Source organism: Vicugna pacos, chromosome 1 (genome assembly GCF_048564905.1).
Source record: "Vicugna pacos chromosome 1, VicPac4, whole genome shotgun sequence".
NCBI classification, from domain to species: domain Eukaryota; kingdom Metazoa; phylum Chordata; class Mammalia; order Artiodactyla; family Camelidae; genus Vicugna; species Vicugna pacos.
The window spans coordinates 122699912-122713859 of NC_132987.1; the positions used below are offsets into that span (position 1 = coordinate 122699912).

General features: G+C 57.1%; 1 protein-coding gene across 2 annotated transcripts in view; it reads left to right on the forward strand.

Moving 5' to 3' along the window:
- AGPAT3 (1-acylglycerol-3-phosphate O-acyltransferase 3) overlaps nucleotides 1-7415 on the forward strand; it is a 77767-nt gene extending 70352 nt beyond the window's left edge. For both annotated transcript variants that reach the window (XM_072970011.1, XM_072970016.1), the window contains exons 8-9: nucleotides 4308-4506; nucleotides 5109-7415. In XM_072970011.1, coding sequence (XP_072826112.1) covers nucleotides 4308-4506; nucleotides 5109-5197 — 288 coding nt within the window. In that variant the 3' untranslated portion in view covers nucleotides 5198-7415. The remainder of the gene's footprint in view (nucleotides 1-4307; nucleotides 4507-5108) is intronic.
- The last annotated feature ends 6533 nt before the right edge of the window (nucleotides 7416-13948 follow it).

Here is a 13948-nt window from a genome sequence, read left to right on the forward strand (position 1 = left end):
ACAGACACTAGGTATTCATTTTCAGCATTAAGGGAGGCTTAGGTAGTCAGAAAATCCCGCCAGTATGTAACACACAGCGTTTCAAATGCATCAACAAGCTCCAAGATTGTAGGGGAGCTCTCTAGGGATCAAAGAGGGGGGCTGAAGGCCGGGAGGGAAGGCGGTGGGTGGAAGCTCGTGGAGTTCGCTGGTCCCCACAGCCTGAAGTCGAGTTTCAGTGCCCACGTGGAAACAGAAGACGAAGGTCTGCCTGCACTCAAGGCCAGAAGCTAGAACTGAAGACCCCAGTGAAGCTGGGATCCTCAGGGAGCTTCGCCCTCAGAGAAGTGAAACTGGAAAATGTACCTGCCAGCACAGGAAGTGACTCAGAAGCTGGCCTTTCCCCTCTTGGTCTTGAAAAGTCTCCCTGGTAACTCATAACCATGGTGCTATCCGCAGACAGGTGCAGGGTTTGAATTTATACTAACAGCACGGGTTAGGAAGAACAAAGCCAAAACAGCAGCATAAAAGTGGTTCCACGTGATCGCCCTAGTATCCCCGAGAGAAGCACGTGTGAAGCTGGACGAACACGACCCCAAGCCTAAGCTGCTCCGACTCCCTCAGGCGAGCGTCTGCCAGAGACATGCTCACAGCAAGACCCGCCACGGGCAGGTGCGACAGACACACATACAGAAAACTAAGCTTGCGCTGTGGGGCTCCCAGGCAGCAACCAGAATCACTGTGTTTGAAATGATTAAGCAAAAGAGAAGGAATTGAGAACAAAGGAACAAGACCTTTCTAAGAAAGAGACAGATCTGAGAAAAACCCAGTAAAATGCACAGGCATAGGAAGCCTAGTGGCTGTGAAGCCACGGCCAGAGGGGGAGGCGGCGAACCGGGAGGCGCTGAGGGCGCTGCCCAGCAGCAGCGCAGAGGAAGTGGGAACACGAAAGGGAGGTGAGGACACGGACGGGAAACAGTGTGTCCAGGGGGAGGTCCAGAGGAGAAGCTCAGGAGAGTGGTCGGCGGTAACATGCAGCTTCCGGAACTCTGAACGTGGTTTCATCAGGTTCAGGAAGCACAAGTGTGGAACAGGATGGACAGAAAGAACGGGCGTGTGCACACGTATGTACACACACACCCACACACGCATTGTACACACACACCCCAAATAGAGTAAACCCAGGGAAAGAACAAAGAAAATAAAGAGCATAAATTATTTAAGCAGGAAGCAACGCCACAAAAGAGTGAATCTGTGGCACCAAAGCTTTTCTATAAAAATATTAATAAAATAGAAAGCCTTGGGCAAGACTGACCAATTTAAAAAGAGTGACGGTATCAATGGGGATAGAAAAGATGGCACCACTGAAGAGCAGGGAGTGAAAAGAACAGAGGAGCAAAACGAGTAACTTCATGCGCATACATTTGGAAACTTGGATAAAATGTGTGATTTCCAAGAACATTCAGAGCCTCTCCAGAAGATAAAGAAACCTAAACAGAAAAGAAACGCAGTGTGTGCGCATCAGGTAGATGGATGGGCAGGGGGACCGCGCACGCAGGAGGCTGCAGCGGAGAGCGCGTCTCTGGATCTGGGTCAAGTTTTAAGTTTGAAACTCTTCCACGGAGTGACGTGCACGCAACAGCGTTTAGCAGGAAATGAGAAATAAGCTAAAGGTGTGTGATTAGGACCGAGGCCATTGTGTATTCGTGTCCATCTGCGGTGATTCAGTTACAGTGAATGAACTGTGTATTATCAGTCTAACTGAATCTTGAGAATGTTAAGTGTAAAAACAGCAGATTTGCAGTGGGTGGATGGTAGGACACTACTCTCAGAAGATCACAGGAGGCCGGAGCAGTACCGTATATTGTAGTAGAGGTGCCCGGCACGGGAGCAGTACCGTATATTACTGTAGAAGTGCCCATGCACAGGTAGTGCAGGTGTAAACCCTTCCTGGGGATGGAGATCTGCCCCCAACCACAAGCATGACGATTCTAGAGGGGAAACCACAGGCCTCATCTCCAGTCTGTAAGGGGGGCTTTCTAAAACAATCTGATACAAGTTTTGATGTAACTGATTTATACGGGTATTTTTCTATGTTCTCCTTTAATATTGAAACATATAATACTGCTTTTTGTAAAACTTATATTTTAATGTGCATTAAGGACACCATACTGCGTGTCATGGTCTCCCATCTTTTTCTGTTTCTAGTGACCGTTGTTTTTTCTGTCTGTCAACATGGACATAGACAGATTTAATCCATTCCTTTCAGATGCCGAGCTCCACCATGTGATGACACCCCGTTTTAGTTAAGTGTCTTCCCATCTGTGAACATTTATGAACTAGCTATGCAAGTGTGGGAGTGTTTCTGTGAGACACTAGCCCTGTGACTGGCGGCGGAAGCCCGTCTGCCCTTGCAGAACTTTTCTAAGCTGTGCTTCATCCCCCAGCTGAGCACGAGTTGCTTTTTCTCCCTGTCTTGAGGAGAGACGGCAGGGTCTGGAACACTTTTGGTCCCACTGCCCCCTGCCAGGGAGATACAGACCCTGAAGTGACAAACTCAGCTCTTTGGTCCTGCTGTAATGCACACACTTCTGAGAGGCGTGGCACTTTATGCCTTTGGTCACAGCAGCAGCACATGTGTGGCAGGCCTGTCCTCCGGAGAGCCAGTGATGGTCACCTTGCTTAGCTGCACCTCTGCCTGCCAGCAGAGCACAGGCGAGGGGACTCCAGCCGAGGAGTTGAGTAGCCGGCTGGAGATGATGGGCAGATCCTGGCTAGCCCTGGACCCTGCCGTGTGCCTCCCAGAATGACAAAGCTGGGGTTGGGGGGGTGCTCAGGGCTCCTGGAGGAACCAGTGGAAGCAGAGCAGGCCTGCAGGAAGGGGGACCACCATCTGGGGGCCGTCTGCTGGTGGGACGGGTGTGAGGAGAGGAGCCCTTTCAGTTGTGTATGGAATTGCTGACAAGTCAGGACAGACGGAGGTCACACCACTGTCTGAGGGCTCACCCCACAGGGCACCCTGCCAGGGAGGACGGGCCCTGGGTGGACCATGTGTGTGCGCGTGGGTGGTGCACAGATGGTCCAGAGACACCCTGTTACAAACCTGGTCTAAATCTGCGGCCACGATGTGCTCTCCTGCAGGGCAAGGGCCTGCCTTCTGGTTTGTCAGTGTCCCCCTGGGCCCACCTCACCTGAACAGCCATGGACTGTGAGCCCACCGGGAGGCCCTGTGCCCCCTGTACCGGGGGCCACGGTTTTCCGCCCAACAGGAGCTCTGGGCGGAGAGGGAGGCCTGGCCCGCGGGCGTAGCGTCAGGCGCTCAGAGCGGAGACGCCGACTGGGCTTGAAGATGTTCTTGCCCCGCGCGGGGGGGGGCCTTCCAGGTGGGGCAGGGAGCACTGCGGTCACCCCCAGGAGTCTGCTCCAGTGTAAAGGCCACAGAAAGTTGCCCACCCTGTGCCCCCTGGGTCGAAAGGAGCAGCTGCCTCTCTGCAGGCTGGAAGAAGCTGCGAGGCCAGGTGTTTGCCCTGGGTGTTTGCCCCATTTTTAGGTAAAAAAACCCCCACAACTGTAGAAAATTAAACGCAGAAAATAAAGAAGAAGACAGGTGACATCCCACTGCCCGGAGCAGCTCAGGTCAAGCGGGTGCACACCTTTCCAGCCTTGATCCTGTACCAGTACATAGTCACACGTACTTGTTATTTACACGGGATTACGTGGGACTTAACTCCTTTCAGAAAACTTAAAACATCACGAGTGTATCTCCATTCTCGCTAACATGCTTCTTGGCACGGCTGCAGAGAAACCTGTTATGCTGGGTGTTCTGGTTTTTCAGCCGGCTGCTGCCCAGTGTGGAGCACACGTCGCCGTGTCTCTGTTGATGCTCTGCTGTCCTCACCTGCTCCTCCCTCCTTCCATCGTTAGCCACCAGGACACAGAGGAAGGGGAGGTTAAGTAGCTTTCCGTGGGTGACGCAGCTGGCAGGGGTGATGCCAGACCGCTGAAGTCCCAGCAAGGGGTGGCCGCCGCCCTTGCCTTAAAATGTAGTGGGGAGAGAAGGGGCCGGCTGACAGCGCAGTCCTGGGGGTCAGAGGTGTGTGTTGTGTGCCTGGCACTGGGTGATCGTTTTTGTAGGAAACTTGCCAGGTCGAAAGGAATTTTTCAAGCTTTTGGTACAAGCCGCCGTGGTTCCCCACAATGGTCACTCCAACTTCATCTCCCACCTGCAGCAGGCGTGGTCCGTCTAGTCTGTTTATGGGGAGAGTCATTTTTCACTGTCGTGTTATGACAGCAGTATGTGAAGCCACTTTCCCGGTTGCCTCTTCCAGGATGCGCTGCAGGAGATGTACAACCAGAAGGGTGTGTTCCCCGGGGAGCAGTTCAAACCTGCTCGGCGGCCATGGACGCTCCTGAACTTCCTCTCCTGGGCCACGGTTCTCCTGTCTCCTCTCTTCAGTTTTGTCTTGGGGGTCTTCGCCAGTGGATCTCCGCTCCTGATCCTGACGTTCCTGGGGTTTGTCGGGGCAGGTAATGGACGGGAACGCAGGCATGGCTTGAGGTTGGGAGTCGTCCTGTACCGCCGCAGTGCCCTGGCAGCTGGGCTCCCACCTGAGCCTTGCTGGCCTCCGAATGTGGCTCCGACTGCTCAGACCACAGCCAGATTCTAGGGCCATCTCTCCAGAAGGCTGGCCGGCCATCCGCCCACCAGGCATCCATGCAGCAGCGAGGCTAGTGCTTTGAGAGCCGGGTGGGGAGGGCCCTGGGCCACTCAGGTTGCACTTGGGCACTTAGGGGCGGGGGCGGGGGCTGGCGTGACGGTCTGAAGTCTCCCAGGACGTTTTTATTCTCGCAAGGCGGATGGGCACATGGCCTCTCTGGGCACCTGGCTGAGAACTGCACCCCTCCAGGAGCCCACACCCTACCTCCTGCTGGCTGGAGGAGCAGGGGCCTCTTATGCCCCGGACAGGGTGCACAGCCGGCCGCGTCAGGGAAGACGGAAGAGGGGGAGGGGCCCACAGCCCCGGGGGGAGGGGGAGAGTCTGAGGCCAAAGGTGCAGGCCACCCCGCTTGATTTTCCCAGCTTGACAGCAAAGCAATCCGTCTAACCTCGCCTTTTTCCTATTTTAAAGCTTCCTTTGGAGTCCGCCGACTAATAGGAGTGACTGAAATAGAGAAGGGCTCCAGCTATGGAAACCAAGAGTTTAAGAAAAAGGAATAATTAATGGCTGTGATTGAACACACATAACCTGACGGTGGTATCCAATTAACTCAATTAAAAACAGAACAACACACACAGAGCGGGAAAAAGACACTTAGAAACTATTTTTCTTATTAACTGGTGACTAATACTGACCAATAAAACTTGAGCCAAGAGTAAAGCAGTCGGAAGGCCTGCGGATGGAGACGCCAGCCTCGCCCCTGCGCTTCCCCGGGGAAGCCGGGCTGCGGGGCGTCGCTCTGCGGGGAGGTGGCGCCCGGAGAGCCGTCCGACTCGTCACCTCCGAGAGCGCTGCCTGCCGAGGGAGCCTTCGGACGCTTTCTCTTCCCACACTTAGATCCCGGTTTGGGTTTTTACCAGTTATCTTGGGAGTTTCCCCGCCTCTCCCCCTGCACCCCCAGCACACTATCTTCAAGGCTCCTCCCGGGCCGCCGGGCCTCAGAGCACCTGCTCGTCCCGATCTGCTGGCACCGTGGCCTCCAGGCGGTGGGCGCGGGGCCCTGGGAGAGTTCTCTGGGCGAGCGGCACACCGAGCGAGCCGGCGGCGGACACGCGCCTCGCCCCTTTGAGCTTCCAGAGCTTCCTTGCCGCTTCCTACCTGAGCCCGCCTGGAAACACGTTCAGTCCGTTTCAAGGCGGATGGAGCCCGAGAACTCGGCGAGGTGCGGCGTCCTCCCGGTGCCCCGGGCGCAGCTCGTCTGTCCCCGGCGACCGTCAGACTCGGGTCCCCCGCCGAGCGCAGGGCGGCCACCCGCGCGGAGGCGCTGTGTCCGGGGGTCGGGGGCGGGGGAGCCTCGGCCCGCAGCCTGCAGGACTGTTGACGCTTTTGAGAAGGCAGTGTCACCATCGCCCTGTCTTCTGAAGGCGGTTGGAAACGGCACGGAGCTCGTCTGCTCTGAGAGGCTATCCTCTGACAGTGGACCTGCGGACGGCTGTCAGCGCCCCGACGAAAACGGGAGGTGGTGAGCCCTCCCACCTGCGCCACCCTCCCCCCCGAGCAGCTGCATGTGTCCCGGGGGAGGGCCGGCCTCTGCCCAGGCAGGTGCCCGGCGGCGGCTCCTGCCGCAGGGCTGTCCCCCGAGTGTGCTGACCGCCTGTGCTTGGCGGCCTTCCGCACAGCACCCCGCAGCCTGCCGCCGGGGTGCTAGCCGCTCCTCCCGGGGGAGGCGCCTCCGGCGCACGCCCGGCGGGGCGGAAGCCCCCGGGGCCGGCGGGCAGGGCTGGGGCCGGCAGCCCCGCCCCCGGGCGCTCCGGCCCCGCCCCCGCCCGGCCCCCTTCCGCTGTAGCCCCGCCCCCCGCCCGCATCCGACTTTCCTCTGAAACTTTACCTTGCTTTTTAAGTCACACTCCCCTCATCTTTTTTAGCAAGAGAACGAAAAATAACGGGTGTTATCTCTGATGCACTGTAACCAGCATTCTGAATAGAGGCAGGGTGAACTTTCTAGGGGAAAAAGTGGAGGGAAGAGGCGTGGAAAAAATTATAAACCAAATTGGAAAAATAATTATGCATTGGTCCTAAGTACGTATTTTGGGGAGGTCTAGGGAAACAGCCCACATCCTTTGTAACGACACTACTGAATTCTGCGTTAGTGACCTTGGTGAAGGGACCGAGGTCGCAGGGACGCGAACCATGATTCTGTACTTGCTCACCAGGGACAGTGGGTGCACACAAGTCCTGGTGAGGTTGAAGGGTAAAACAGACCGGCTTTGAAGTGCTTTTCTTAGACGCGTGCTTCCCTCTGCCACAAAGCACGCCCCTCCAACCCCCCCCCCCCGCCCCGCACAGCAGAGCCCCTGCGGAAGAGCTGCTCCTGCTGCGGTCAGCGCTACCTTAGGTCTCATTTCTCTGCCCACGGTATGCTGCTCATCCGTCTCTCTGTGTGTTTATGTTATTTGCTAATTCACTAACCCTGCAAATCTTAAAGGAAACAGTTGAAGAGTACTACTGTGCAGGTACATTACCTGGAAAATGCAAAATTAGATCTTTTTACCGTTTAATTAATAGTTCTTGCCTCTGGGATAAATTCCCTCCCCTTGAAATTAATACCTAATGTGTAAATTCTGTGTGGAGGCAGTGATGAGCTGTGAAGACTCGAGGTAAATGGAGATTGACCACTTCTAGTTTTCAAATCTCAGCGACTTCCTTCCCACTGAACGCAGATTAGCTTGTGCACTTGAATACCAAGCCCTTTGACAGCAATAAAAACTACACCATGAATGTTTGGGGTTTTTTTTTTTTTTTTTTTTGGAGGGGTAGACTCTGCTTTTCATCCATTTCAGAAGGAAAGGGGGAGAGGAGCTCTCTTCATTTTTTTCCCTCAATAAACCACAGAACAGTGCTTTCCTTATTTCTTCTCCTTTACCCCCTCTGCTGCTGGTGATGTCCAGATCAGGCTGAATGCTGGGACAGTTGTGCTGGTCACAGTGGGGAGAGTGTGCTGTAGGTTGAAGTCGCTGGTGCCCTCTACACTAGGTCCTGGGTCAGGAAAGGGGGTCTCTGTGCTGTTTGCTGAGCCTCATTGTGGGAGGGTGTGTGAGCATGGATGTTTGCTGAGCCTCTCTGTTGGAGGAGGGGTCTGCTCAGCCTCCCTGTGGGGTCAGCTCCCCTCCCACTAGAGGTACACAGAGGTGGCCCCAGGCCTTGGGCCCCTCCCAGGAGTGACCAGCAGGCTGAGTTCTGAGCCCAGGGGGCCGCCAACTAGTGTTTCTCAGCTCAGGCCCAGGTGCTGTGTTTGGGTTGTGGGCCCTCCCTATGTGTCCAGCAGTCCCCTCTGGGGAGTTCCAGGGACTTCTAAGGTGACTGTGGCCTTTCCTGGTGACTTTGTGGCAACCCGCAGCTCCTGTAGACTTCCTGGCCTCCCTCCTCAGGGTCTCTGACAGCATGGTGAGTGGAGACTGCCTCCACTCACGCTGATGAGCAGACGCTGGGGAAAGGCTTGCAAACGCCTCTTTACGCGTCTTCTCCCCAGAACTGAGGCTTTGAGAAGGGTTTGAACCAGTTGCCCAATGACGGAATTTTAACCCAAAAGCAAGCAGTGACACAAGTCAGCCAGCCCTTGGTGGCAGTGTACTGGGTGCATGGCCCAGGGGAGGTGCTCCCCAGTCCCCGTCGTCCCTCGAGAAATACAGGGTCAGGTGGAAGAGATGAACTCTGAGTGCACAACCCGCCAAGTAATAGCGTGAATCAATGCCATGTGGGCACGTCCGGCAAAGGCAGTGCGGTGTGGCCGGGGGTCCGGCCGGCATCTCCAGCTCGTTTGCCTCCTCACTCCCCGTGCCATGTACACCGGGGCAGGAGCACTCTCTTACACCGCTTTAGCCACTGCGCCTTGGAGTCACCAGGCTGTGCACATCCAGGTGACCGCCCGCTGTGTCAGATCTGGGGTGGAGAGTGACTCTTCATGCTGCTTTGTCCCTGCCCGAGACGCCTAGAGGACACGCGGAACAGAACCTTTCAGCCCGGCTGGTCTGCAGCTGAATTGTTCCACCCTCTGCTGCTGCAACTCGTGCAGCCCCGGCAGGCGACACGGGTCTGTAGGGTCAAGTGGCTGCCACCCCTCTGCAGGGTAACCAGGCTTAGGGTTAAAACAGTGGGCCTGACAAGCCCACCTGCCTCCCCTCCGGAGCCGGCATGTCCCCGCCCCCGCACCCGCCCTGCTCCAGTGCTCCAGTGAGTTACTTCCCCTAGCAAAGGCAGGCCTCGCCCCTGCGCCTGGGCCTGGCCAGTGGGGCCAGTCACACTGTCCCGCCTCCTGAGCAGGGCTGCCAGGGCGCAGGTGTGCAGGTCCCACATTCCTGCATTTCAGGGCCAGGGTACAAAAACACAGGGACATTTTAGGTAGGAGATGTCACACTGCTCTGCTTGGTTGGAGGGATGGACACGTGCATTAAGTTTTACCACAAGCACTGGCCTCTGGTTAAGTCAGGGTAATCGGTGGCCTTCTCACAGAACGCTCGGGAAGTCCAGGGACCGGAGCACTTTAGGAAGCCCGGGACATTCCAGAGGCGTGGATGCCAGTGAGCCCGTCAGTGGCCCCACACTCTTCTCAAAAACAATTGACTTTGAATCGCTTTGTGATGACAAGGCCCCTTGGGGTTTTCTTCTTCCGTTAACTTTTCAGTTTCTTAACTTTTTGTTGCAAGAGTATTTGGACAGAGGTTGAGCAGTGAGTGAGATACTGAAGTACACTGAATTGTATCAAATCCCACCGGGGTGACTTGACGCGATGAAGAAATGCATCCAATCTCCTTGTACTTATTGTCTCAGAATTGTACGTTGTGACAATCAAATGTTACTTGGCCAACTGCCAGGAAATTCGGCTGGCTTCTTAACCACAATGACGTCAGCACGTACTGTAACTGTAACGGAAAAGTCTCTCTCTTTGGAAAACCACACGAACCACCGACTCAGACGTGTGGGACAGACGCTGGGTTCTTTTTCTACTGATGCTCTGCCGACCTGATGCTGGCCGGGTTCAAAGGGGGAGACGTTGTATACAGGGTGCGAATGTATTATATGCGTGTTTCCTTTTGTACGCTTCAGTTTTACAATTTTGCTACAGCTTTATGCAGTTGAGGATAGCGGTATTTTTGGTCTCTGGCTTTGGGCTTGGGGGGCGTGGGGGTGCTAACTGAGACCCTAAAAGCCTGTCTCCTGAAAAGCCGGCCACGCTCGCCGTGCTCCGCGCTGGTCTCTGCACATGGCGTGCCTGAGCCTGCCTGCGCGATGGTGTTTTCTAGATAAAACACTGTGGGCATCATACTTGCTTTTTTAATTGCTGCTGTGAAAGTGAGGGATAAAAATCACACTGCAGGAGGGAGCGGCCGCCTCCTTTTGTCCCTTTGCTTCTAGTCTGCAGAGGGTTTCCCAGGGGAAGGAAGGGCCCTCCGGGCACACACGTCCGGGCCGGGGCCTTGCCCGCGCAGACACTCCGAGGCCACGCGTGTTTCTCCAAGGCTGTCCTGCTGAGGACACTTTTCCAGCCTCTCCCTTGCCCATAAGTTGCTTCTGGAAGGGAAATTGAGACGGAGAGTGATCATCTGGCAAAAGCAAGGGAGAAAACCAGTTGGTGCACAAGCCTGAGGCCCTCTACCTAAAACGGGTCTTGAAAGCCATCGAGGACGAGGTTTTCCAAAGTAGGCATGTATATATCAAAAACTATTTTTTTGTAAAACCAAATTCATTCCGTAGAGAAAACCCAGGAACCCTTTTTCTTCTTTATAAAGGAAAGATCTCTTGTGAGAACCAAGAGATATTCCAGGGTCTGCTCTGTCTGTCTTGTGAAAATAAACTGAGCTAAAAGAAGCGTGGTGTCCCGTGTGCTCTGGGAGCCGCCCCGCAGACGCGTCCGGCTGCTGCCCGGCCGCTCAGCGCAGCCCTCCTGAGGCCCGGGAAGGCCGGCCTCCGGATGGTCGCACGTCTCCGCGCGGTTTATCTTCAAGTGTACATCCTGAATTCAGAGTGTGGATGGGCCAGCACGTGCCTACAGGCACACACACGGGCCCTGCCCACGGACACACAGGTGCACACACCCCAGAGTGAGGGGGAAGCTCAGGGAGGCCACACAGCCCCATTAGGAGATGGGATGAAACCACAGGCCTGCACCAGGGTCCCCCCTCCCCACACCTCCTCCCAGGGCGTAAAGCCTGAGGGCCCACGTGGTCCAGGCCCCCTGAACAGCCCTGGACTTGAAGAAAGTGCTCCCCAAAGGCCCAAAACTCGGTGAAGAGAGCAAATGGTCGCGTGACAGCTCAGGGAAGTGGGCAATGTCCCTTGCTCCGGGCTCCAGCTCCGTCAGTGAGTGGGGGGACGTGACATGCACAGGAACACTATGCCAAGGGGCATGTTTTGTGGAAAGCGGGCAGAATATATGGATGGAGTGGGTGACAGGTGGGATGGGGCTGGCACTGGGCTCTGCCTGCGGTTGAAGCGATCCCCAATGGTTGGCGTGGAGCTGGACCCCTAAGATCACACTCCTGAAGTCCAGGAGTCCAGCACAGCCCTCAGACTGCCTTCCAGAAAGATGAGTCTCACAGCACAGTGTGTGGGCTCCGTCAGGAGGGGCAAGATCCAGTGCAATCGCAGCCCTGCTCCCTCCTCCGCACCCAGGGCAGGAGCGGACAGGGTTCCAGGCCCTGAACCAGGAGGCTGTGCAGGGCATGGGGTGTCGGGGTACAAGGAGACACTCAGTGGCCCTAAACAGGGGTTGGGGGTTGGGGTGGGGGGGCTGCCGCCTGTTGCCAGGCAGGTCCATCCTGTTTGCAAAATCTCAGGCCCTTCCAGGGACACATCTGGAGGATGAGGTTCTCCTGCCATCAGCCACCTGGCCCAGACTTGATGCCAGAGATCAGAGACTTACAAGGACTCCAAGTGCTGTCCGTCCCTGGAGTCTGCCCTCGCCCAGGCCATACACCTGCCCCGAGGGCTCCTCAGCCCCTCCCGGCTCAGGCACTACACAGGGCCAGGAAGCCTCTGGAACACGCTCCCCCACAGACAGTTTAAACCGTGCTCACTTACTGGTAAAGAATTCCAGTGCTGTCTCTGATCGCAAGGTCGGTCCCACCTGCCCAGGACGCTGTAAGAAACCTGCCCACTGGGCCAGCCCAGGCCGTGGATGTACCCTCCACCCTGTGGAAAGCGGGGAGGTAGCTGCCACCTCCAGAGACCCCGCCATCAGGACACAAGCCTGGGGCTGTGCTCCTGGTCTCAGGATGCCGTCTTCAAGCCCCAAGACAGCCGTCCCTCCGGCTCAGCCGCCTTTTCTGCTGCTTCCAACCAGAAAATCAGGGGTGGGGGCCAGCCTGCTGTGTCTTCTTCGCTAGTGAAAGATCTGGTGCCGGAGGAGATGGGTGCTGAGGGCCCCAGTGAGGCTCAGGGTTCAGGGGAGTGTGTCCTGCCACAGGGCCACCCCTGGGGTCACACAGGAGGGACTCCGGGTTTGGAAGGGCACCCTACCCTCAGGGAGGTACCTGGGCCAGAACAATCTCCTGGACCCTCGCTGCCTGTTTCTCTGGGACAGCCCGTGCATCTCCGGGGTCCTCGGGGCCGCGATGGCGCTGAGTCAGGACAGCTGTACGGAACGCAGGTCCTCCTGCTGGGTCAGTCTCCTAGATGCACGCTAGGATCTGATGACTGCCTAGCTGGGGAGGGGACTGACGGAGCGGGAAACAAGCCCCCACCCACCCAGACCACTCAGCAGAGGGCCCCAGGGGGGAAATCCGCTTTACTACCCTGAACAACACTGTTCCCTCTTTTAGACTCTTTGAAATGCCTTTTCCTGTGCTGAGCCCAAGGGGATTCTGACTTCTGTCACAATCACTCGTTAGGAGATCAGCGGTGGGCTCTCCCCAGGTCTCCAGGAGGCTCCTCTTGCTGGTAGGATGCAGGCAACCCGTGAGGACTCGGGGCGATCTTCTTGCTGGTCCCAGAACAGGCACACAGAAACGGTCGCTCCCCCACCCCAGGCGGGCACTGAAAAACGGTCTGAAGGTTGAAGGCCACCCTCGTTCAGGGCCTGGTAGCCAGCAGAGTGGACCCCTCGAAGAGGGGGCCGTCTGGGTCTCCAGGGTTGGGGGAGGTAGGAGGGGGGCTGGGAAAGGGACCTTGGGTCTCAATCAACAGCTGGTTCCCAGGTCCCGGGGGCCTGCAGAGCACAGCTGGTTACCTCACGCCACCTGGAGAGGCAGGAGCGCTGGCTGCATGCTCGCTCATCTGCTCTGGCCGGGCCTGAGTTACCACCTCCCTCCCAGCCAGAAAGCGACAAAGATAGGTTCTGCCCTTTAGGAGCAGGTAGTGGAGGGGCTGCTCCTGGAGTGGGCAGCGGCTGCCCAAGGCCCCAGATGGAGGATGCAAGGAGCAGCCGGCCCTGACCCCCGCCAAAGACAAACAAAGCCGGACCCCAGTCAGAGGCGGCAAAGGCAGGTTTCTTCCGTGACAGCTGCTGCAGGAAGCTGAGCCCAGCATCCCCAGACGCAGGCAGGAGGCTCTCGGAAGGCAGGCGCCCTGGAGGGGAGGCACAAGGGCGGGGTGGGGGCCACGTGACCAGGCCACCCAGGTGGGCTAACTGGATGTGCCCAGAGGTACCCTGAGGGCAGGAGGCAGTGGTGCACTGAGCAAGGCGCCAGAGGTTGGGCTCTGACCTCCCCAGGGACGGGACGGGGAGAGAGTGAGTGTCTGCTCCCTGATCCCGGGGAGACGGCCCTGGGCGGGGAGAGGTACGTGTGAAGGGCAGAGGAGGACTCATCACCAGGAGCGGCCAAGGTAACTGCTCTGAGAGCGGCCCCTGCCTGTCACCAGGTCTGGGCTGAGACAAGCAGGAACTTCACCTGGCAGCACTGAGCATGTTGAGGGGCCCGGCGTGGCCCCAGGGCAGCGCCTTGAACAGGCAGGTGCTACAGCTGGTCAGTCTCAGGGTCTCTAGGATCTGATGACTGCCCTTAAGGGTTTGGAAGGAGCCCTTTGTTCCAGAGTCTTTGCAGATGTCACCCCCCTGCAGGAGGAGCTAGGGGGACACATGCCAGCTTCCCTGCCCCTCACCCCCCGGACATCTTGGCTGCTCCTGGTGTGGCCCCAAGGGGCCCAGAGCCCCTGCAGCTGGGGTCAAGAGAACTGGAGAGCAAAGGAGAGCCATCCTGCACAGAAGCTGTCAGAACTTGGGAGGGTCCTGGAGGGTGGCAGGCCAGTGACTTTCAAAGGGCAATCTCACAATGACACTGGAAGTCCCCAGCAGCGCATGACCCGTGTATCACTCT